This window comes from Camelus bactrianus, chromosome 9 (assembly GCF_048773025.1).
Source record: "Camelus bactrianus isolate YW-2024 breed Bactrian camel chromosome 9, ASM4877302v1, whole genome shotgun sequence".
Lineage (NCBI taxonomy): Eukaryota > Metazoa > Chordata > Mammalia > Artiodactyla > Camelidae > Camelus > Camelus bactrianus.
The window spans coordinates 1,370,126-1,392,624 of NC_133547.1; the positions used below are offsets into that span (position 1 = coordinate 1,370,126).

Genomic DNA, 22,499 nt, shown 5'->3' on the forward strand with positions numbered 1-22,499 from the left:
GCCCCCGCGAAAGGCCTGAGTAGCGGCGCGGGCCCACCCCTCAGCCCTCAGCCCCTCAAGAGAGGCAGCGAACCACAGAGGCAAATGGCGTCCGCTGTGACCAAACTGGAAGTCCCGCCCACGTACGTGCGCCCGCAGGAAACGCCCCTACGCGAGACCGTCATTGGCCAGCGCCAGCCTCAGACGCAGGAGGCATGGCCTCTGGGTAATGTAGTCTTCCCTGGACCTACGGCGGAGGAGCGCCTTAATCTGGTGGTCTACCTTTGGGTAAAAGCCACTAGATGCCCAGACCTGCCTCGTTACAATGGGCTCAACTGGGGAGGACCAAGAGTGTCCACGCTGTGCCCTGGGGAAACTGAGGCTTGGGATGCAGGAACATTGGCCCAGGGTCTGGGCAGGTGCAAAGGGGCAGGACTGGGACCTGGGCTCAGGGCTCACATAATGACTTCTCCCTTCCCTCCTTCTCAGATCCTCTGCTTGAAATCTTGCAGAAGGCCATCTGTGTCCTCCGCTTCTTTGTGGAAAAAGCTTTAGTCACCTAGGCCTCCCTGAGTTCCAAAAAGTGGGCTCAAATGTTAATCATTTAAGGAGTAGAAATGGGAACACTTAAGAGGCAGTCAAGCAAGCAAGGAGATAATTTAAGCAGTAAGTCAAACTGTGGGATGGGATCTTAAGACGCTAGTTCTCCTCCAGGAAAACAGTTAACAATGTCTGATGTACATTCTTAAGTTATTTTTTCACAAAAACCAGACTTCCACCAGATGGAAACTGCTGACCTCAAACACATAGACCTTAGACTGGTTGGAATCAGGATTTATAGTGACATTCCTGAAACATCACCCTGCTACCTCACCACCAACCAATGAGAAAATTGTCCATGAGCTGATCATGCGTCCTAGGACTCTCTCTTCTCACATTCTTTAAAAACACTTGCCTGAAGCCATTGGGGGTTCAGGTCTTTTGAGTAACAGCTGCCTATTCTCCTTGCTTGGCACCCTGCAGTAAAGGCTGTACTTTCCTTCACCAGAACCCAGTGTCAGTAGATTGGTTTTGCTGCAATTTGGGCGGGTGAACCCAGGTTCAGTTTCATAACATCCTGGGGGAACAGATTTTAAAAGTAGCTTCAAAATCCTCCTGACTAGGACACTGGGAAGTCCCATCTTGATATGCTGCACACTCACCTGCCACATTCTCCTGGGCTTTCTTCTACCCAGAGCCTCCTTCTTATGTAGTTGGCCTAGATCACCCAAAGAATGGATTTGCCATCTCCTGGGATGGGGAAGCCACATGTGGAGAGTTGGAGGGAAACTCTGGATTCCAGTATTGAGCATGGTCAATTTGAAGTGTTTATGAGACCACAAAGTGTCACTTTGGCATTTCAACCTATGACTGAACATTGGGAAAGAGTTTGAGCCTGGACGTATAATTGAGAGTAATTAGCTTACACTGTTATTTCAAGTCATGACAGAGTGAGAGTGTCAAAGGAACGAGTGTAGACTGGAGAAGAAAGTGAACAAAGCATGAGCCCTGGACCAGCCTGACTTCATTAAGTGGTTGATGACAGGAAACAAACTCATCTTAGGGCTTCTAATGTCCACCTAGAGGTATATTAAGCAATTTAAAAAGTCATCGTTGGTGATTTTTTCCCCATAATTTTTGAGCTGGGAGAATAAAATGCAGTAAACCAATAGAATGTACATATTTTAGAAATATTTATTTTAAAATGTACATGTATATATAGTATGTGTAATATATATGTGAGAGATTTATTTCAAGGAATTGGCTAATGCGATTGTGGGGCCTGGCAAGTTCAAAATCTACAGGGTAGAGGCAGGCTGGAAACTCTAGCCAGAGCTAATGATACAACTTATTTTTCCTCTTAAGGCCTTTTGACTGATTGGATAAGACCCACCCACTTTATTAAAGTAAAATCATTTGCTTAAAGTCAACTGATTGCAGATATAAAGCACATCTACAGAATACTTTCATAGCAACACCTAGATTAGTGTGTGATCCAATAATTGGATAGTATAGCCTAGTTGAGTTTACACATAAAACAAGCCATCACATTCTACCCCTTGTCACCTTGGCATCCACACACATTACCTAAAACCATAATTAACCTCCAAATGAAGACAGTAAAAAAGACAAGCGGTCTGCCTAACCAGGTCAAATCTGGTATTTATCCACTGTTATGATGGGTCATATTACATTATGAATTATATTACATATGATGGATTATATATGATGAGTGTAATATAAGCCATGTGTATCTATTGGTCTAATGTTAAATTCTCTGATGTTGGAAACTGCCCTCTGGTTGGGTAAGATAATGTCTTTGTTCTCATGAAATACAAACAAATATTTAGGAAGAAAGAGATATGAACTGTGAAGTTCTCAAATGGTTCAGAAAAATATAAATTGATGGATAACGGGAGTGAGAGAGAGAATGAGAATGACAAAGCAAATGTGACAAACTGCAAGTTGATAAATCTGTGTTAAGGGTGTACAGAGTATCTCTGTGCTATTCCTGAAATTTTCCTGTAATTTTGAAATCATTCACACAAAGAAGTGTGTGTTTGCCACAAGTGCATTAATCATGATATTTCACCTTGGACATAGCCAATGCAAAAAAAATGACTCTGCAGATTGTTTAGGTAAACAAAGAGCATCACAATTATTGTTCATTTAAGTGAACAGCAAACATTTTTGGGTTCTATAATCTGACATGCTCCTTTTCTATAGGCCTTCAATTCCTCTTTTTTTTTTTTTTAATTTACAAACTGTGTATTTTAGCACAAATGTATATTCACAGCAAAACAGAATAGAAGATAAAGAGAGTTCTCATATACCCCCTGTTCCCACACATGCACAACCTCCCCCACTGTCAGATCCACACAACAGTGATACATTTGTTATATCTGATGAACCTACAATGACATATCATTATTGCCCAAGATCCATAGTTTACATTAGAATTTACTTTTGGTGTTGTATGTTACATGGATTTTAACAAATGTTTACTATCACAATCCACCGTTTTAGTATCATACAGAATGGTTTCTTCAAATCCTCTGTGCTCTATTTGTTCATCCCTGCCTCCCTCCAAACCCTGGAAACTTCTGATATTTTTTATTATCACCCCAGTTTTGCCTATTCCAGAATATCATTTAGTTGTAATCATATAGTATACAGCTTTTTCAGATTGGCTCCTTTCAATAGTGATATGCATTTAAGTTTCCTGTCTGTCTTTTTACAGCTTGATTTCTTTTGGGTACATTGTCTGGACCCACCACCATTTATTTATCCATTCACCTACTGAATGTAAAAAGAAACCAAAGGACATTTTAGTTGCTTCCAAGTTTCAGAAATTTGGCAATTATGAAGAAATCTTCTATTAAAAAAATCCACATACAGGTTTCTGTGTGGAGATAAGTTTTCGGTTCATTTGGGTAAATGCCAAAGAGTGTAATTGCTAGCTTGTATGGTAAGATATGTCTATTGCCGTGAGAAACTACCAAGTTGTCCTCCAAAGTGGTTGAACCATTTTGCATTCCCACCAGCCATGAATGAGAGGGTTCCTGTTGCTCCTCATCCTCACTAGCATTTGGTGTTGTCAGTGTTTTGGATTTTAGTCAGTCTAATAGGTGTAGAGCTATCACACTGTTGTTTTAATTTGCAATTTCCTAATGAATATGCTGAACACATTTTAATATGCCTACTTGCCATCTGTGTATCTTCTTTGATGAGGTGTCCAGGCCTTTTGCCCATCAATTATCAAATACTTTTTCAAATGCCTTTGAAAATATTTTCTCCCAGTCTGAGGCTTATCTTCTAATTCTCTTGACATTCTCTTTCACAGAGAAGAAGTTTTTCATTTTAATGAAGTCCATGTTACTAATTATTTTGTTCATGGGTCATGACTTTGGTATTGTATCTGAAAATCCATCACCATACCCAAGGTCCTCCAGGTTTTCTCCCACATTGTCTTCCATAAGTTTTATAGCTTTGCATTTTACATCTAGGTCTACGATCCATTTTTCATTAATTTTTCTGCATGATGTAAGGTCTATATCTAGATTCATTTCTTTGCATGTGGATGTCCAGTTTCTCCCATAGTGCTAGGAAGGCCTATTTCTAGATCAGGCGAGGACTCTATTGGTAGGCCACTCAATGTGCTGATTGGTTTTTTTTTTTTTTTTTTGGATTAGGCTCTGCTGATAATCTAAAATTCTCTGAATCACCTGTCTCAGCTAGTCTATTATGATTTAGGAAATGTTTCCCCTATTGCTTCTTCCTATATCTAGAGTTGTACTGTTACAATTACTGTATGTAGAGTTATATATATTATCAACTGCCCCAAGATGTTAAGCCATCATTAATTTTGTTGGAGGCCTGCTTACACATTGGGTGATAAAGAGACAATAATCTCATAAAACAGACAAGATATAAGTAATACAACTAATAATATTAATAAAGCTATAGTACAGCAGAAAGACGTAAAAGACATAAACCCATTCGAAAACAAGAAAGAATTAAAATTAGGATAACTAGTTGTTTAGGTCTTTAATCTATTTTGATTTTATTTTTGCATATGGTGCCAGAGAATGTTCTAATTTCAGTCGTGTACAGGTAGCCGTCCAGTTTTCCCAGCACCACTTAGTGAAGAGACTGTCTTTTCTCCATTGTATATTCTTTCCTCCTTTGTTATAGATTAATTGATCTTAAGTGTATAGGTTTATTTCTGGACTTTCTATCCTGTTCCATTGATCCATGTGTCTGTTTTTGTGTCAGTACCATACTGTTTTAATTACTGTAGCTTTGAGAATAGTTTGAAGTCAGGGCATGTGATTTCCCCAGCTCCATTCTTCTTTCTCAAGACTGTTTTTGCTATTCAGGGTCTTCTGTGTTTCCATACAAATTTTAACATTTTTTTGTTCCATTTCTGTGGAAATGTCATTGGTAATTTGATAGAGATTGCATTGAATTTGTATATTGCCTTGAGCAGTATGGCCATTTTAGCAATATTGATTCTCCCAATCCAAGAACATGGTATATCTTTCCACCTGTTTGTGTCATCTTCAGTTTCTTCCATCAGTGTCTTATAGTTCTTGAGGTACAAATCCCTTGCCTCCTTAGGTAGGTTTATTCCTATATATTTTATTCTTTTTGATGCAATGATAAATGGTATTGTTTCCTTAATTTCTCCTTCTGATATTTCATTGTTAGTGTATAGAAATGCAACTTATCTCTATATATCAATTTTGTATCCTGCAACTTTGCTGAATTCATTGATGAGCTCTAGTAGTTTTCTGGTAGCATTGTTATGATTCTCTATGTATCATATCATGTCATCTGCCATCAGTGACAGTTTTACTTCTTCGTTTCCAGTATGGACTCCTTATATTTCTTTTCTTCTCTGATTGCTATGGCTAGGAATTCCAAAACTATGTTGAATAAAATGGAGAAACTATTTTAGATAGACATACCCAAACCATAATTATTCCTAAAAAGTTCACCTGAAAAGTCTTATCTCATTTAGCTTAATTTTATAAGTTATGACAATATCACAGTACGAAGTTAAATTTTTCTTGCTGACAAACTCTGCAATAGAAATAATGTGAACTTATTGACCTTTAGTTAACCAAGGTACAATAAAAGTAATACATACCTGTATTGATTAAACCAATAAGCTTAAGCTAGCTTTCATACCAGATATTAATTTAATATTGAATATTTCCTAGCTCACATAAACCTGAAATTCATTCTAGCCATTAAAAAAAAATTTAGAAATATTTAATTTATGAGTGGTTACTTTTAAGTCAATTAAATTGATAATTTTCATAAATTTAATTTTGACATTATTCATAAATTTAATTTTGATAATATGATAACATGTATAACGTGTAAACAGACATACAACAGCCAAAACTAGAGATCTCATAGCTTCACTTTAATACTTGGTTATGAATCAGGTATTACAATGTAAACTTACTAGTTTATAAATAACAGTTGGAATTCATGCAGAAAAATGGATGTGGGGTGTGAGAAGGGTGCTGTCCCAGGCTTCAGTTGAGCCTCTGGGACATGCCCTGCCAAGTGTGGGTCCTTGGCTTTGCACAGGAAAGAATTCAACAGCGAGCCACAGTTGAGTAAAAGTAGATTTATTTAGAGAGATACATCAAAAGGCAAGAGAGAGGCCATAAGGTGTAGGGGTTGGGTGCTCAGATTAGAGTAGAAGTAGACATAGACAGAGTGCGGGCCATCTCCGAAGGGGGAGAGAGAGAGAGAGGGCAGCAGCCACAAGGCACCCTGTTGCCAGTTTTTATGGGCTTGGTGGCTTCATATGCTAATAAGTGGAAGGACCAGTCTAACTAGCCTGGGGAAGGGGCTGGGATTCCCTGGAAGTTGGCCATTTACCACTCTTTGACCTTTTGTGGTTAGCCTTGGGACTGTCATGGCGCCTGTGGGCATGTTATTTACTATGCTAATATATTACAATGCGCGTATAATGAAGCTCAAGGTCTCCTAGAACTCAAATCTCCCACCGTCTTGAGCCTCCAGCCCTACTGGGGGTTGAATCTTCCACCATTTTGATGTATCATTCCTTGGCTGTGAATGGCTGTGCCCTGCCCCCTTCCTGTCTCAGAATAAGTTAAATTTTCTTGCTTGGATGACTAAGGCTTTATTATTAATGGAAAAGTCTTTTAAGACTTGTATTTGTCCTTGATAGACCTTTAAGGAGACTATGGATTAGATTTTGGGTGAGGGAGCCTTCCCAGCAGTTTGAATTTAAAAAGCCCTTTCCCTTCCTCTTTCTTTCCTCTTGGTTTCAGGTTTTACCCCATTGAGCTAACCAGGCTCATTCTCAGGTCACCGTGGGCTATATTAACATTTCTATTTGGAGAGATTGTCAAGACATAGACAGTTGCTTTTAATTCTCCAAAGAACTGGTCTGTCACCTAAATGATATTAAAAGATTGATTTGCTCAACTATATTTTCTTTAATTTGCTTTTTATTGTCAGTGAAAAGATTTCCAAGTAAACTGAAATTTGAGTTCTATGTTCTAGAACTATATATATATAATACATATATATAATATATGTATTAAACTGGGATAAATATAGCACATTTGTTTGGGGCTCCTTAATGTTGGGGATCAATAGGGGGTCCCTTTGGCCCATTCAACTTTTGGTAGTGTTGTATCAAAACCTTTTGTTTTAATCCCATTAATGTCCATTTTATTTATCCCATTTCTTAACAACCATTTAAATACTTCTTTATCCATTTGGAATGAGTCCCTTTAAAAATTCTATCTTGTTGGGGGTTCTGTTTTGTTCCTTCAGTTTTTTTTTTTCTTCTTATTTCCATGTTAATCAACCTAATTACAATTAATTATCCTAATGTTTTTATTAGCTTCTATTAGACCCATTGAAGGGAAGCAGAGACCACAAATAAGGCTTCTCAAACCAGGTTTTTTTTTTTTTAAATTAAGGGAATTCTTAGGTTAACCATTATATGTATACATATATATATATATATTTTTTTTCATCTTCTAATTTGTTTTTCTTCCCCCCATAGGTACCAATAATACAACTGTTTATAATGAGAATTCTCTAAAATTTACCAGTTTAGGAGCTTCTCCAATTTAAGGGATCTGCCATCTGGCCATTAATGATATATCCTTATAGAGACTCAAACCAATAAGACCCAAGAGGCATCCCCTCAAAAGAGTGTGAAGGATGCCGCTTTAACAAGGTCCAGGAAGTTTACTCCCAAAAATAGTCTAAGAAAGGAAAGGCCTTCATTGTACATGCTGATGCAATGAAGGTTAAGATGGCAAAAAGACCTCTGAGAGCTGGCACAGTCAGACAAAAGACTGCTCAGAACCCCAGTCTGTTAGATTGGCTGCCAAATGTACACCCTAAAGTACCTTGCAGATGGCGGAGTCGGAGCTCTCAAAGCACGCACACACCCCTAAGGCGATCAAGTAGAACGTTTACATCTCAAAGACACTGGGAGAGACATGCAAGTTCCCCTAGAAGGGCTTTTGTTCCTTTAAGGTTAGAACTCTGAAAAGAAGTTTTATCAAGCCGTCTTTTTTCTAACTAAACTGCAGAGGTAATCAAAGAGCCCCGTCTTAGTCATTCTCAGGGCAAGATTTCCTTTAATTTCCAATTAAGTAAGTCCCTCTAAGTGTAAGTCTTGTATGTACAGAAACTTGGCTGGGGTGTTAGTTGGAGGCTGGCAATCTTCATTCCTTTTCCTTTTGTTTTGAAAGCTTTGTTCCCCATTCCAAGATTGGCTTGTGGAGATGAAATATTTAGTGATGATCCTGCAGTGGTCCAATGTGCCATTTGTGAGCTTAACTCCTCTAGGTTTTCCCCTAGAGTTCTTTCAGCCCTCTTATGTGTCTCTGTTTCTCCCTTTGGTAGCCCAAGACCACCACTGGGTGCTCAGATTACTGAGTGTCCATGGAAGAGCAAGGTTTTAATTAGAGTGAATGGGTTTTCCTATAGGAACGGCTGCATGGTGTGAGGACTTGCCTGCACCACTCCCGCAAGTTTCTCAGTTGCCTGAAGAAGCAAACTTGTTGGCCAGGAGAGATGTCGCTTTTACTGAGCTGAAAGCTCTCATAATATATCTTCACTTTTATTCTGACAAACTCTATTAAAGCAGCCAATTCTAGGAAAAACAACAGGCCGGTCTTCTACCTAATTACCTAGTCCAAACCTACTCAGTGTCTTTCAGCTAAGTAAAGTCTTCCCTGTCTTTCAACAGCGGATAACCCACTCAACGTCCAAACTGAGCAAAAATCATCCCAATCTTTCAACTGAGGATAAACCACTCAGTGTCTAAACTGAGCAAAATCTTCCCAGTGTCTTTCAATTGAGGGTAATCCAGGCACCTCTTCTCAAATCTAAGTTTCAAGGATAACCTATTCCTCCAGAGAGGAGGTTAACACAACCCAATAAAACTTAGGTTCCTCATACAAATGGACAACAGGCACATGAAAAGATTCTCAACATCGCTAATTAGAGAAATGCAAATCAAAACTACAGTGAGGTGTCACCTCACACTGGTCAAAATGGCCATCATCAAAAAGTCTACAAATAATAAATGCTGGAGAAGGTCTGGAGAAAAGGGAACCCTCCTACACTGTTGATGGGAATGTAAATTGGTGCAGCTCCTATGGAGAAGAATATGGAGGTTCCTTAAAAAACTAAAAGTAAAGTCACTATATGATCCAGCAATCCCAGTCCTGGGCATATATTGGAAAAGACAAAAACTCTAATTTGAAAAGATACATGCACCCCAATGTTCATAGCACCACCATTTACAATAGCCAAGATATGGAAGCAACCTAAATGTCCATTGACAGATCACTGGATAAAGAAGATGTGATATATATAGAAAGGAGTACTCAGCCATAAAAAAAGAATAAAAATAATGCCATTTGCAGCAACATGGATGAATTTAGAGATTATCATACTAAGTGAAGTCAGTCAGACAGAGAAAGACAAATATCATGTGATGTTACTCATGTGGGACCTAAAAAAGGACACAAATGAACTTATTTACAAAACAGAAACAGACTTACAGACATAGAAAACAAACTTATGGTTACCAAAGGGAAAAGGGGGGTGGAGGAATGAATTAGGAATTTGGAATTAACAGACACACATTACTATATATAAAACAGATAAACAACAAGGACCTACTGTATAGCACAGGGAACAATATAAAATATTTTGTACTAACCTATAATGGAAAAGAATCTGAAAAAGAATATATATGTATAACAGAATACTTATATATATATAACTGAATCACTTGGCTGTACTCCTGAAACATTGGAAATCAACATACTTCACTAAAAACAAAAAATTTAGGTTTCTATTTTTTAGGTTAGCCAGTAACAGGAGATCTGAGAACCAGGAGAGAAGTCTGCTCTGGGTCTACTCATTGGTCACCAAAACTATAAATTGGTGGCGGGGGGAAGCACAACCTAAAAGCTGAGAATTATGTTTTATTCCACGGACTTACTAAGGACTCTCAGATAGCTCTGAGGGACTGTTCCAGAGAGGTAACAGAGGCATCAGGATATAGAGGAGTTTTTTTAAACAAACAAACAAACAAACAAAACAGGTAGTCGAACATCAAAAGATTACTGATAATTAAATCAAACCAGATATGTCACGCTAATGAATTTAGTGCTTTTTACTATCTGGGAAGATGCTGGGCTTATTAAAATTGTTCTTTAGTATGCACCTTAACTATCTAGGGCCAGTGCCCTATTTCCCTCCATCCTGAATCCCTTCCACAGGGCCCACTGGCATTGAGTGGAGTTCCAGTTCTAAAAGCATAAAGGTTAGTGGAGGTGGGTCCTGGGTAGTATCTCCATTGTCATGCATGGCAGCTGCTTCAGGGAAGGCAACTGCTCTTTCTTCAGGCAATGCAGGGTTGATGACCCCAGAGAGGGAGGGGACACCACTGAGGGTGGGGCTGCCACGGCCCATGGGTGCTGTCAGTGGGGGAGAGGAGACCTTTAGCGCGGACAAAGACGTCTCAACAGGATTTAGGGTCTCAATGTCCTCATTTTCATCAAGGTCTTCCCACATACCCCCATCCCATTTTTCCCCAGTCAGTGCCCTCACGTTGAAAGTAGATCCCCTGTGAAGCTGGGAGTTCAACGCGTGTTATAATTCAGCCAATCCCAGCATGAGGTTTTGCATTTGATTTCCAGCAATTTCAGCCCTATGTCCACAGGAGGTAAGGGTCTTCTTTGGGGCACTCACAGAAGATCTTAGGTCATTTGTGTTCTTTAATGACCTGGGAATTGAAAACCCTGAACTCATCCTTTCCTTTCACTACCCTGCACAGCCACGTTAGGAGCGACCACCCGACATTGTCATATTCCTTAGTTTTCCAAAAACGTTCGAAAGTATCATACACAGAGTCCTTTAGCTTCTTTTTAAAATTTTTAATAATTCTTATTTTTGTATTGAAGCGTAGCCGGTTTACAACATTAGTTTCAGGTGTAAAGGGAAAAGTGATTCCGCCGTACATATCCCGTCGCGTCTTATAAGTGGCTGATTAAGAGTATCCAGTGGAGGTATTTGTGTATCTCTACAAACAGCTCACACCGTGTACTATCAGTGCTCAGTTTAGTGCTAGGAATAGACCCATTAGCATATCTTTAAAACTTATTTATTTATTTATTTATTAAGAGCCATCAGCATCTTTAAATCTAATCCAATTAGACAGCCAATTCCAGAAATCTGACAACCAATTCAGAAAACAGTCTATCTATATATATATATATCTGTCTAGAGGCCTCTCGAGGAGGTGTTTGTGCACTAGTGGTCCTCAATGCTGCATGTTTGTAAATGGCAATCAAGAGGAAATTTATCAACAAATATTTATTTTTTAATTGAAATACAGTCAGTTTACAATGTCGTGTCAATTTCTGGCATACAGTGTGGTGTTTCAGTCACACATACACATACGTGTATTCCTTTTTATATTCTTTTTCATTATAGGTTACTGCAAGAAATTGAATATAGTTGCCTGTGCTACACAGCTATAAAGAAGTAAAATAACTTGTCAACTTCCCTCCAGACTGATCAATGACTTCAAGAAGGAATTGCAAGGAAAATGCCTTTTTACTCACTGCGTATGCACCCTCACATGCATAACTCCTGTCGCTGCAGGATAGGACTGTTTTTATTTACAATTTTTACATTTTGCAAGCGTGGATTATTTTGCCATTAATTTTTAAGTATTGCATTCAAACATTATTTATTTTGATCACAGAATTCTTAGCACCCCACCCACCCCCTTAAATATCGCTCCCTGGAAATGAGAGGCTTACTTGCCTCATCCTAATCCTGAGACTAATTACTAATTTAATAAGAAAAAGCCACCACTTCAAGAGATAAGTGAAGAGTATGAAGAAGAAATTTCAAAAAAAAAAATACATATGTATAAAATAAACATTTGGGAAAAGGTGTGTAAACGGCATATACTCAAAAACACTCTTGCTCAGGTGTCGAGGTTGGTATAGGTTGTTAAATCTCCATCAAGGGAAGGAAAAAATCCTATCTAGTCTTTCCTAGATTAATCGGGTGTATGCTGGCTTAAGAAATGAAATAATCAGTAAAGGTGAACTTCTCGGATCAGCCACTAATGATTAGATTAGTGGGAGGGGCCATCCAGGCGGATCAGATAAAAGCCCCACCAGCTGCTGTGTCTCAGTCTCCTGGTGGAGTCTGACTTCGGAACTCTTCCTCCAGCATGGCTGAAGACAAATTTCCAAAACGTAAGTTCCTTGCACACCAGACTGCCATTGTGGTTTCCTTGGTTTGGGTGGGAAATTGGGCTGAAAACCTAGTGGGCTTGTCAGATGTTGTGGGAGTCCTGTTTTGTACACTGTTAAGTAATGGTGCTAGGGTCAGGGGAAGCCAGTTTCTCTCACGTGATGTGAAAATATACCATCCTGTGTGCATCTGAGTACCGGGAACTTTGGAAAGACGCAGGCATTCAAGAACTAAACAATACAAATGATTGTTTCTGGGATGGAGGTGGGAGGAAAGAATAGATGGGAAGAAGGAACAGGAGAGAGACACACTAAAAGAAAAGAAAAAACCCGATGGGAGGCATCAAATATTCTGGGACCAGAGTGTCTTTGGAATCAAAGTGAGCTTCCAGGTTTCCCTCTCCAGACTCAGCATCTGTCCTGAGCTCTGGCTTTGTCTATGCAACTGCCTGCTCTTCTGTAACTGCCATCTCAAGCCCAGCCTGTCCCAAACTGAATCCTCGACGTTCAGACCCAGACTCCTCCTCCAACTGGTTTCCTTGCTCGAGAAATGCCAGTTGCTCATGTCAGAAACCTAGAAAAATCCTTGGCCCTGTTTTTGTCTCATAATCTGTATCTAATCAGGCTGAAAATTCTGTTGGCTTTATCATCCAAGTATCTTGGGGATCTCGTGACCATTTCTCGGTCTGTTCCCACCACAGTCACTAGATCACTGTGATGTCCTCCGACTTGATCTCCCTGCTTCCACCCTGGCGCTGATTCAGTCTATTCTCAACCCTGCAGCTTGTGTGATCTTATTACACTACCAGTCTTCTTATCTGCTCCAAACCCCTCAGTGACTTCCCGCCACACTGGGAGTCAAAGGCACTTGGCCCCGAGAGGTCCTGTATAATCTACCCTGCCTGGGAGGTCTAGGACCTCGTCTGCTTCTGCTCTGTTTCCACCTCTCCAGACTTTACAGCCTTTTTGCTGTATCTTGAACAGGCCAAGCAGACTCCCACTTGCTGTCCTCAGTTCTTGCAAAGTTTCTCTCCTGAATGTCAACATCGTTCCCTCTGTCATTGGCCTCAAGTCTTTGCTTAAGTCATTTTCTCAGGGAGGTCTTCCCTGACTACTTCACTTATTAAAATCATGGCCTTACCCCGTGCATCCTTCACTTTCTCTCCTTCCTTCTTTTTTTGCAGTGGAAATATTTACCACTTGACACACTCTATATTTTCACTTTTTTTTTTTTTTTAATCTCCTGACTCTTCATGAGGTCAGAGATATCTTGCCTATTTTGTTAACAGTGCCTAAAACAGGGTCTGGCTCTTAGTAGATGCTTTAGAAATGTTATTTTGAAGAATTGAAATTAGATGAAAATATTCTAGTTCATTCTACCAGGACTTACCTGGTAGTCCTGTGAGTAAATATTTGTCCATTGAGCAAAGAAGGAAAAATCCAAGCTTTCCTAGGAAAATTCGAACTTTGGAAAATAGGGATCTGCCACTGTGAGCTTGACATCCTATGACAGATCTGAACAAGCCCTCGGCTTTGCATGGGTTTTATCTCTGTTCGCTTCATTTCCCTAACTGCTCCTCTTTTCCAGGACGGCCACAGACATCAGATCTAGTGTACTGCATGTCCTCTAGGTCTGTGTGTCTGTTTAGATATGTGTGTATTCTTTTTCCCCATTCTTTACTGAATTACAGTCAGTTTACAAAGTGGCGTCAATTTTTGGTGTACAGCATGTTTCAGCTGTACATATACATACATTTATTTGTTTTCATGTTCTTTTTCATTATAGTTCACTACAAAATATTGAATATAGTCCCCTGTGCTATACAGTATAAACTTGCCGTTTATCTATTTTATATATAGTAGCTACATATTTTATATACAGTACATATACACTGTTGGTGGGAATGTAAATTGGTGCAGCCACCATGGAGGTTCCTTAAGCTAAAAGTAGAGCTACCTTATGATCCAGCAATCTCACTCCTGGGCATATATGCCAAGGAAACTCTAATTTGAAAAGATACAGGCACCCCAGTGTTTACAGCAGCACTATACACAATAGCCAAGACATGGAAGCAACCTGAGTGTCCATCAACAGATGGATGGATAAAGATGTGGTGTGTGTATATATATATATGTAAGGAATATTACTCAGCCATAAAACGAATGAAATAATACCATTTGCAGCAGCAAGGATGGACCTTAACTAACACAGTATAGTAAGTCAACTATAGCTCAATTTAAAAAATCCGCATTCACACACACACACACACACACACAACGACACAGTCAAGGAGAATAACGTAAGTGGAGCTATAAGATGGGTGGAATTCTGTGAGGACCTTTTTCCTTGTGAGGATTTCTAACTTACCTCAGAGCACACCACTTTGTCACCAGAAAAATTCCATCACGAACTATTTGGAAGTTCTCTCCAAACCGTCATTTCTCTTGGTTTCTGATTCCATTTTGAATGGTTTGGAGTGGTGGCAGTTATTTCCAAAGGTTTTGGGTTGCTGTTGTTTGCATCTTTTTTTTTTTTTTTTTTTTTTTTGCTAGAGGGTTACTCAGTAATTCAAACTTTCAACAAGTGTTTATGGAGTAGGTAGTAAGTGCCATGCCCAGCTGCCCAGCGCCCTAGGCTTAGAGGGTTTATGCTTGGCTGCTGCCCTCTTGAAATTTTTAAATTTTTTAATTAATTAATTTATTTCCCCCTTGCCAGAGGCACTGGGGATTGAACCCAGGACCTTGTGCACACCAAGCACGTGTCTACCACTGAGCTATATACCCCTACCCACTCTCTTGAAAATTTTCACAAACGTTTTGAATAAGGGACCCAGCATTTTCACTGGAATATAATTTTATTGGAATAGTTGCACTGAGCCTCACAAATCATGCAGCCAGTCCTAATTCCATTCATTGGGAATTCCACAGCGAACAAGACAGGGTAGAATGTCTTGTAGAATTTTATTCTATGGAGAGGGAACTTAGACAGAAACAGGGAAACATGTATAAGTTTATTTCAGATGGCGGTAAGACCGGGGTGAACTGAGAGAAGATTCCAGTGGCATTGTGGGTGATGTTAGGGTTAGTCCTCCCCTTTCAATGACATACAACCCCAGAGAGTAGTGGGCTGGTATGCAATTGTAGATTTAGGCTTGAGGCGGTTCTTAAATGCATAATAATTGAAGCATATATGTATTAACTTAAAAAAGATTACTGCAGTGTGGTGATCATTTGTAACGTATAGAAATATCAAATCATTATTTTGTGCACCTGGAACTAACATAGGGTCGTAGGTCAACTGCACTTCAATTAAAATAAAGATTATGATGGCAAATCATGTTGGGACTGGGCTGTAAAAATGCCAGATGCCAAACCTTGACCTAAGGAGGGACAAGTACTCTAGGATCAAACAAGAGACCACCCTCATGGATTAGGAATCCAAGTAAATTCTTTATTTTGCTCAAGGAAGGTAAAGGGTGGCCACAGTTGAAGTTTTTACTGGGTTTTCATTTCGCATAAAGGTGAGATTTGAGTTTTTCGAGAGTGACCTCAGAAATACTGCAAAACTACCAGAGAAAGAAGATTCAACTTGTCCCTTTGTATGAGGTGCCAATCAGAGCAGCTCAGTACGTCAGAGTCTCCTCCAGCTACGAGCATGGCTGTGCCTGCAGGGAAGCCCCAGCGTTCCCAGCAGCGCGTCTCCATCTCAGTTCACTAGGTCTAATTCTGCTACAAAGTCGTATGTTCCAAAATGAATGCCCAGCATTTCCAGATTGGGCTGTTTTCAGGGAGATGTACCATATCTAAAATCATGTAGCTTGGCATGTATTCCCTATTTAAAGATTCTACTGAAAGTATGGAATTTCTTTTTCAATTAATTTTATTCTCCTCATAGTGTTTTAAAAATATTTTGGAAACTGACCCTATTTATAGGGTCAGTTATAGACTGACCTGATATACAGGGCAACGGACTTCAAAATGAATCAGTGCATACCTAGGAATTTTAACCAGAAAAATCAGGAGGGGCTTAACAGTACCTACAGTAGGCGCTCTTTATGTCTGTGAGTTCAGGTACTCAGCACTGGGCTGACACTGCCTGCATTTCCTGAACGCATGTTGTTCTTGATTCACACAAACAGAACACATCCATTTTTCATGTTGTTTTTTTTTAAACAAAAGACCTTGACTCCCTAGTCATGCCATTCAGATCAGCTGAAGAAGGTCAAGAATCATGCTTGTGTGCTTAAGGGCTTTATGATTATATAAAAGTTCTTTCCTAGTGGGTTCTGTTGGATTCAAACTGAAAAAAGGATGAAAAAAAAAAAAGAAAAGGGGAAATGAGAGACAAGCTTGAACCTAACGTTTGACTATAGAAAGTGGCCGATTGAATGCTTCTCTCCTAACTCTTTCCCCAGAGCCCATGCCGGCAAAGTGCAGACGCAGCCGCACCAAGTTCACAGAAGAGCAGTTGAAAATCCTCATTGATGCCTTCAACCAGAAACCTTACCCAGGCTATGCTGCCAAAAAAAGGCTTGCTTTGCAAGTCAATACTGAAGAGTCTAGAATCCAGGTAAGCTACAGGTTCTATTTCTCTAAGACTACAAGGAGAAAGGGAGGGGGAGCTGTTAACTGAGCACATTTTACGTGACATTTACAAAACAGAAACAGACCACAGTCATTGAAAACAAACTCACAGTTAAGGGGGATGGGGAGAGATAAATTGGGAGTTCAAGATTTGTGGATACTAACTATTGTATATAAAATAGATGAATAACAAGTTTATGCTGTAGAGCACAGGGAACTGTATTCAATATCTTGTAGTAACTTGCGGTGAGAAAGAATATGAAAACAAATACATGTATGTTCACGTGTGATGGAAGCATTATGCTGCACACCGGAAGCTGATATAACATTGGAAACTGACTATCCTTCAGTAAAAAGATACATGTACAAACAAGCCAACAGATGTGGATACTGGGGGTGAAGGGCTCCCGGGGGTGGGCGAGAAGTGTCGGTCCACCTTCAGAGAAGAGGGAGTGTGTGTGTGGTGTGCTGGCTGGAGGACACGCTTCTTCCAGGGCATAAAGCCAAGCAGGTCATTATATGTGATGTGGTCACAGATGTAGGCGAGGGTCTGATGACACGGTGAGACTGCAGAGGAACTGTGGGTGATGTTAGGGTCAACCTTCCTCTTTTCATCCACTTTCAATGAAGTGCAGTAGACCAGGGATCAGTGGACTGATATGCGATGCAGATTTAGGCTTGAGGTGGTTCTTTTTAAAAAACATTTATTTTTTTTTTACAGTTTTTGGAGGGAGGTAATTAGGTTTGTTTATATATCTATCTACCTACCTACCTACCTATCTACCTGTCTGTCTGTCTATCTGTCTGTCTGTCTATCTACCTACCTGTCTATCTGTCTGTCTATCTATCTATCAACCTACCTACCTACCTACCTACCTACCATCTATCTAATGGAAGTGCTGGGGACTGAACCGAGCACTTTCTCTAACACTGAGCTGCACCCTCCCCACTGCGGTGGTTCTTAAACGCACACTAACTGCAGCATCTCTTTTTTACCTTAAAAAGATTTTCATAGCAAATCATGCCGGGACCAGGCTGTGAAGATGCTAAATGCCGAAGTCTGCTCTAAGATTTAGTCAAATGCAACAGGTATCAGGGAGAGCCCTGAGCGCAGGGCTCATAAGAATTGCTCTCTTTGGAGAAAGGCAGCAACGGGGCTGAGATGCTGTAAGCACGTTACTGCCCTCGTTTTCTTTTCCCTGCCCAGATATGGTTTCAGAATCGAAGAGCCAGACATCAGTTCCCAAAGAGGCCGGGGGAGCGCTTAGACGCACGCCAGGGCCGCGGCCCCCCCGCCGAGCAGACCCCAGGTGAGCCGCCCCCCCCCCCCCCCCCCCCGTCCTGGCCCCCTGCCGAGCCTCTTCATGGTGGGGCCAACGCTGCTCTGGGGGCGGGGGGGGGGGGGAGAATGTTTTCTCCTTCAGGGAGAAACCCGTTCAGGGTCTTCTGGTGGCAAAGGGTCAACATGGCGCCTGGAAACGCCTCCTCACAGGGTCCCTCTGAGACTTTCTCCAGCTTCCCTTATCTGCGTGGGAGTCTAGCAGCTCAGCCAAACACTGCCTGGCCCCCAGCGCCTTCTGCCTGGGGCCGCCTGGGACGAGGCCCTCTCGAGGGGACACAGCAGGTCCCAAGTTCGATGGAGACGGTGGGACATGGTGGGGTTCCCTGTCTGAACATGTAACTCATCTCCAAGACGTCCCTTTGCCCTCACTCTTGTACCTCCTCCAGGCAGAGGGGACAGGCGGTCCCGTACCAGCTACACTAACTCCCAGCTGCAAACTCTCATCGAGGAGTTTAAGGTCAACCCTTACCCTGGGATTGACTCCAGAGAGAAACTGGCTAAAGAAATTGGGGTTCCAGAGTCAAGAGTCCAGGTGAGTGATGAGGCATCTGACTGCTCTGTTTCCTCGGGAAGGGGGGCCCCACCAGCCGGGAGCCGCAGACCCTCCGACAAGCTGTTCTCCTGCTGGTGGGGGCACTCCCCCAGGTGCCCCCACGGCCCGCTCTCGCCCGCTTTGGTTCTTTTCTGTCAAAATCACTGCTGTATCCCTTCTGCTCAGAACATTGCCTGGACTAGGACGTTCAATCAGAATTTGTTGAACAAAGGAAGGAACAAGTGTGATCTCCACGGACTGTGAGCCAGGCATTTGGTCAAGGTCTAGCTCTGTCACACCCCCCAGCCCTTCTAATCACCCCATGAGGTCAGAGTTACCGTCCACTGTAAAGACTTAACTTCTAGCTCAGGGAAATGTACCAGCCTGTCTAAGGCCCATTTCTGAAAAAGAATCCTAAAATGGAATATGATTCTGTCAGTGCTGGTGTTGGCGGTGTGTGTGTCCGTGTATTTAAACCAGAGGTCCCTCCTGTAGCCAGGAAGCCAGGACACCTCAGCGGGCCCGACGCTCCTTTCCCTTTCGCTCTCCTCCCTCCCTTCCTCATTTTTTCACTTTGCATTCAAACTAAGCGCCTACTGTGTGCTAGGAACTGTAGTGCGTAGTGATGTATTCACAGAGAGGAACAGAAATACCTTTAGAATGATGAGTGAACGGATGTCTTTGGTGTAAACAAGGAAGCAGATGTATCTTGTCAGAAACAGTTAGAGGGAAACTGGAACCGGGGCTTGCAAAACAAACAAATTCTTCGGAGGAAGACCGACTCTAGGGCTGAGTAAAAGCAGCATCTCTGGAGTCTTAAGAGATGTCCCATTGTTTCCAGAAAACTGTAAATCTGTCTACGGGCTGGAGAGTTGGGTAACATAGGGATACCGATGGGGCCTTCAAGTCTGGGCCATTGTTCATGGACAATTAATGGAAGATCTCATACTTGGGCTTTGTACATACCATCTTCCATGAGCCTGTGAGCTGTGAGGTGGGGTCCATCTCTGATTACTCCTTGTGCGCTTAACAGCGAGCGGACATCTTAGAGTGGATCAGGCGCTTGGAAAATGCTTGCTCGAGGAGTTAACATTTTGTCCTTTGGATGGTGAGGACATGCTGAAGGAGTTAAGGCAGAGGGAAGGGCGTGCTGCAGTGGCAGCCTGAAGTAGCTGCTCGTCCTCCAGAGTGAGGAAGGAACTCCATGCCGGGGACGGGAGATGAGCTAGGCGACAGGTGAACAGTCACAAGGAGGAGGATGAGACTGCGTCACGGTGAAGGCTGAGAGGTTCTGTAGAGGAGAGAGGTTTCAGTGGCCGACTGACTTTTGAGTAAGTGGTTTGGGGTGACTCTGGAAGGAGGAGGAACGTGGGTTGGGCGAGAAGAAAAGTCAGTGGGAAAATACGATGCCAGCCGTGCCCCAAAGAAGCCATCCCAGTATCGCTGGGGCTGCTATTCTCCTCAGAATTCAAAGCTGAATACATTTTCCCTTATGAAGTCAGGATATTGGCAGGTACACACACAGCGAGAAATCTCTGAGTGGCTTCCCCACGCAGGGACAAATTCTCATAGGTATCAGCGGGACAGCTGGAAGAGGGGACTTCTGGTTTGGATGCAGGAACTAGGGCCACCTATGTGCAGCTCTTGCCAAACAATCAATCATTCATCTGCAGAGTGTGGTCTGTGCCTTCAGGAAGGAGGTGACAAGTTCAGTGATAGTACGTGACTTTTCTAAAGTCTGGTTTTGGGCTCTAGACTCATGCTTATTCTACTAGGAGCCCCTGAAAACCAAAAGTAGTAACTGTGAAACGTGAGGTTGTGTGTGTGCGTATCTACGGGCACAGTAAGGGGAAGCAATTGACCAGGTCTTACGGGATAAAGGATGTCTTTCTAGAAGACATTGCTCCATCCTGGGTCACGGAACAAACATAGGCATTTTTGAGAGGAATTACAGAAGCTGGGAAGAGAACTCCAGGCAGAGGGAAGCGCGACAGCACAGGCACGATACTCTGGGGCAAGACCCACCCTCGTAACGCGGGGACCACGGGGACATCCAGGACACGAAAGCCGACACGAGGTCTGAAGTACTAGGGACGTGACGCAGGTTTTGAGCTCTATCCTGAGGTCTGACAGGCGTTCCCAGCTGACGTATGGAAGCCAACGATTTTGGAATTAGGCCTCAAGGAAATCACCCCCTCTCCCCTGTGCCTTATGAGAAGAGCAGTGGTGAGGCTTGTGCGACAGCAACTGTTTTAATTCTCTCTGTTTTACTCACTTAGGTTTGGTTTCAAAATCGAAGATCGAGACAAAATACGCAGAAAGAAAGAGAACCTGGAGAGGCCGTAGACCAAGGACAAAACCAGGGACAAGATCTCAGAGATGGGACAGTTCAAGGTACCGGCCTGTTGTTTCCAGTCTGGCCCACAGGTGGACCCCGCTGAGTGCCCGGTCCCTCCACACGGCGGAGTCACCCCCAGCTTCTCCAGGGAGGCGGAAGCTGTTCTCAGCTCGAGGGTCTTATCAGGCTCCGTAGAGTCAAGGTCCCTGAAGGCTCTTCCCGTGGGAAGAGGTCACTACCCACTTTTCAAGCTCCAAACTGGAGTCTGGAAACCCCATTAGTATGTGAGCTTTGCTCCCCAATATTTTCTCCACGCCTGGCACATAGTGAATGATCAGTGAACCTTTGTGGAAGGCTTTCCCAGGAGGCAGAAGGTTCCATATTTGACTGGAAAGGCGGGAGAGAGTTGACCTCCATTTTTGTATGTATAAACTGCCTCTTTTGATTTTTCTTTCCCTCTTTAGGTACAGCAACTACATAGATTGTCACTCACTAGTGACTATTTCTCTGGAGCCAAGGAATGAGGTGAACAGAGAGACAAGTGAAGTGTATTTGATGTCATCAGCCTGGACTCCAGGCTGCTGCTCTTCCTGGAAACATACCCTTCTAAACGTACCTTCAGCTCCTCCTGAGGCTGAGCCTTCTGGAGGTGGTAAACAGGACTTCAGGGGTCAGAGACAGATAAAAGTACCACACAGCTCTCCTGCTGAACCTGGATTCAGAGTTCAACAGATCCTGAGCACAATGAAAATAAACTTAATATCATTTTTTGGTCATCAGAATAATGACTGATGCAAGCAAAAATCACCAAGGCATGTGCAGTACTGTGGTTTTTTAATAATAAATATCTATGTAGTCTTCATCCTCATTTCTGGTACAGAGTTCCTAAAGCCCTCGGAATTTCCTGTGATGAGAGCCATAAAGGTGTCTCTTGTCACATGCTAATGAGGTGATTTTTGGACCAAACCTACAGGTAGGAGATGGTTGCCTGGAGAACTAGCCATGTGATTAGATGATTGGAAAATTCAGAACCGCCCTCCAGGGAGGAGAGAGGGTCTGGAAGTTGAGCCAATCATCAATGCCCAATGATTTAATCTATTATGCCTGGGTACTGAAACCTCCATTAAAAACCCCAAAAGGGTGGGGTTCAGAGCTTCCAGATCAGTGAACACGTGGAGGAGAGGAGAGCGGTGTACTCGGAGAGGGGATGGAAGCTCTGAGCCCCTTCTCACATACCTCCCCCGATGGATCTCTTCATCTGGCCATTGATTTATATCCTTTAATAGCCTTTGTAGTAAATCGGTAATCACTTGAGTTTCCTGAATTCTGTGAACCACTGTAGCAAATTAATCAGACCCAAGGAGAAGGGTTTCTGGGAACCTC

At 42.1% G+C, this 22,499-nt stretch overlaps 1 protein-coding gene across 1 annotated transcript; it reads left to right on the top strand.

The window, feature by feature from the left end:
* The first annotated feature begins 71 nt into the window (after window positions 1-71).
* Window positions 72-21,972, top strand: DUXA (double homeobox A). The gene is made up of 6 exons (XM_074370958.1): window positions 72-205; window positions 16,736-16,890; window positions 18,112-18,214; window positions 18,633-18,778; window positions 21,058-21,172; window positions 21,581-21,972. Exons 1-6 carry the CDS (start codon window positions 85-87, stop codon window positions 21,595-21,597), a joined length of 657 nt encoding a protein of 218 aa, XP_074227059.1. The 5' UTR covers window positions 72-84; the 3' UTR covers window positions 21,598-21,972.
* The last annotated feature ends 527 nt before the right edge of the window (window positions 21,973-22,499 follow it).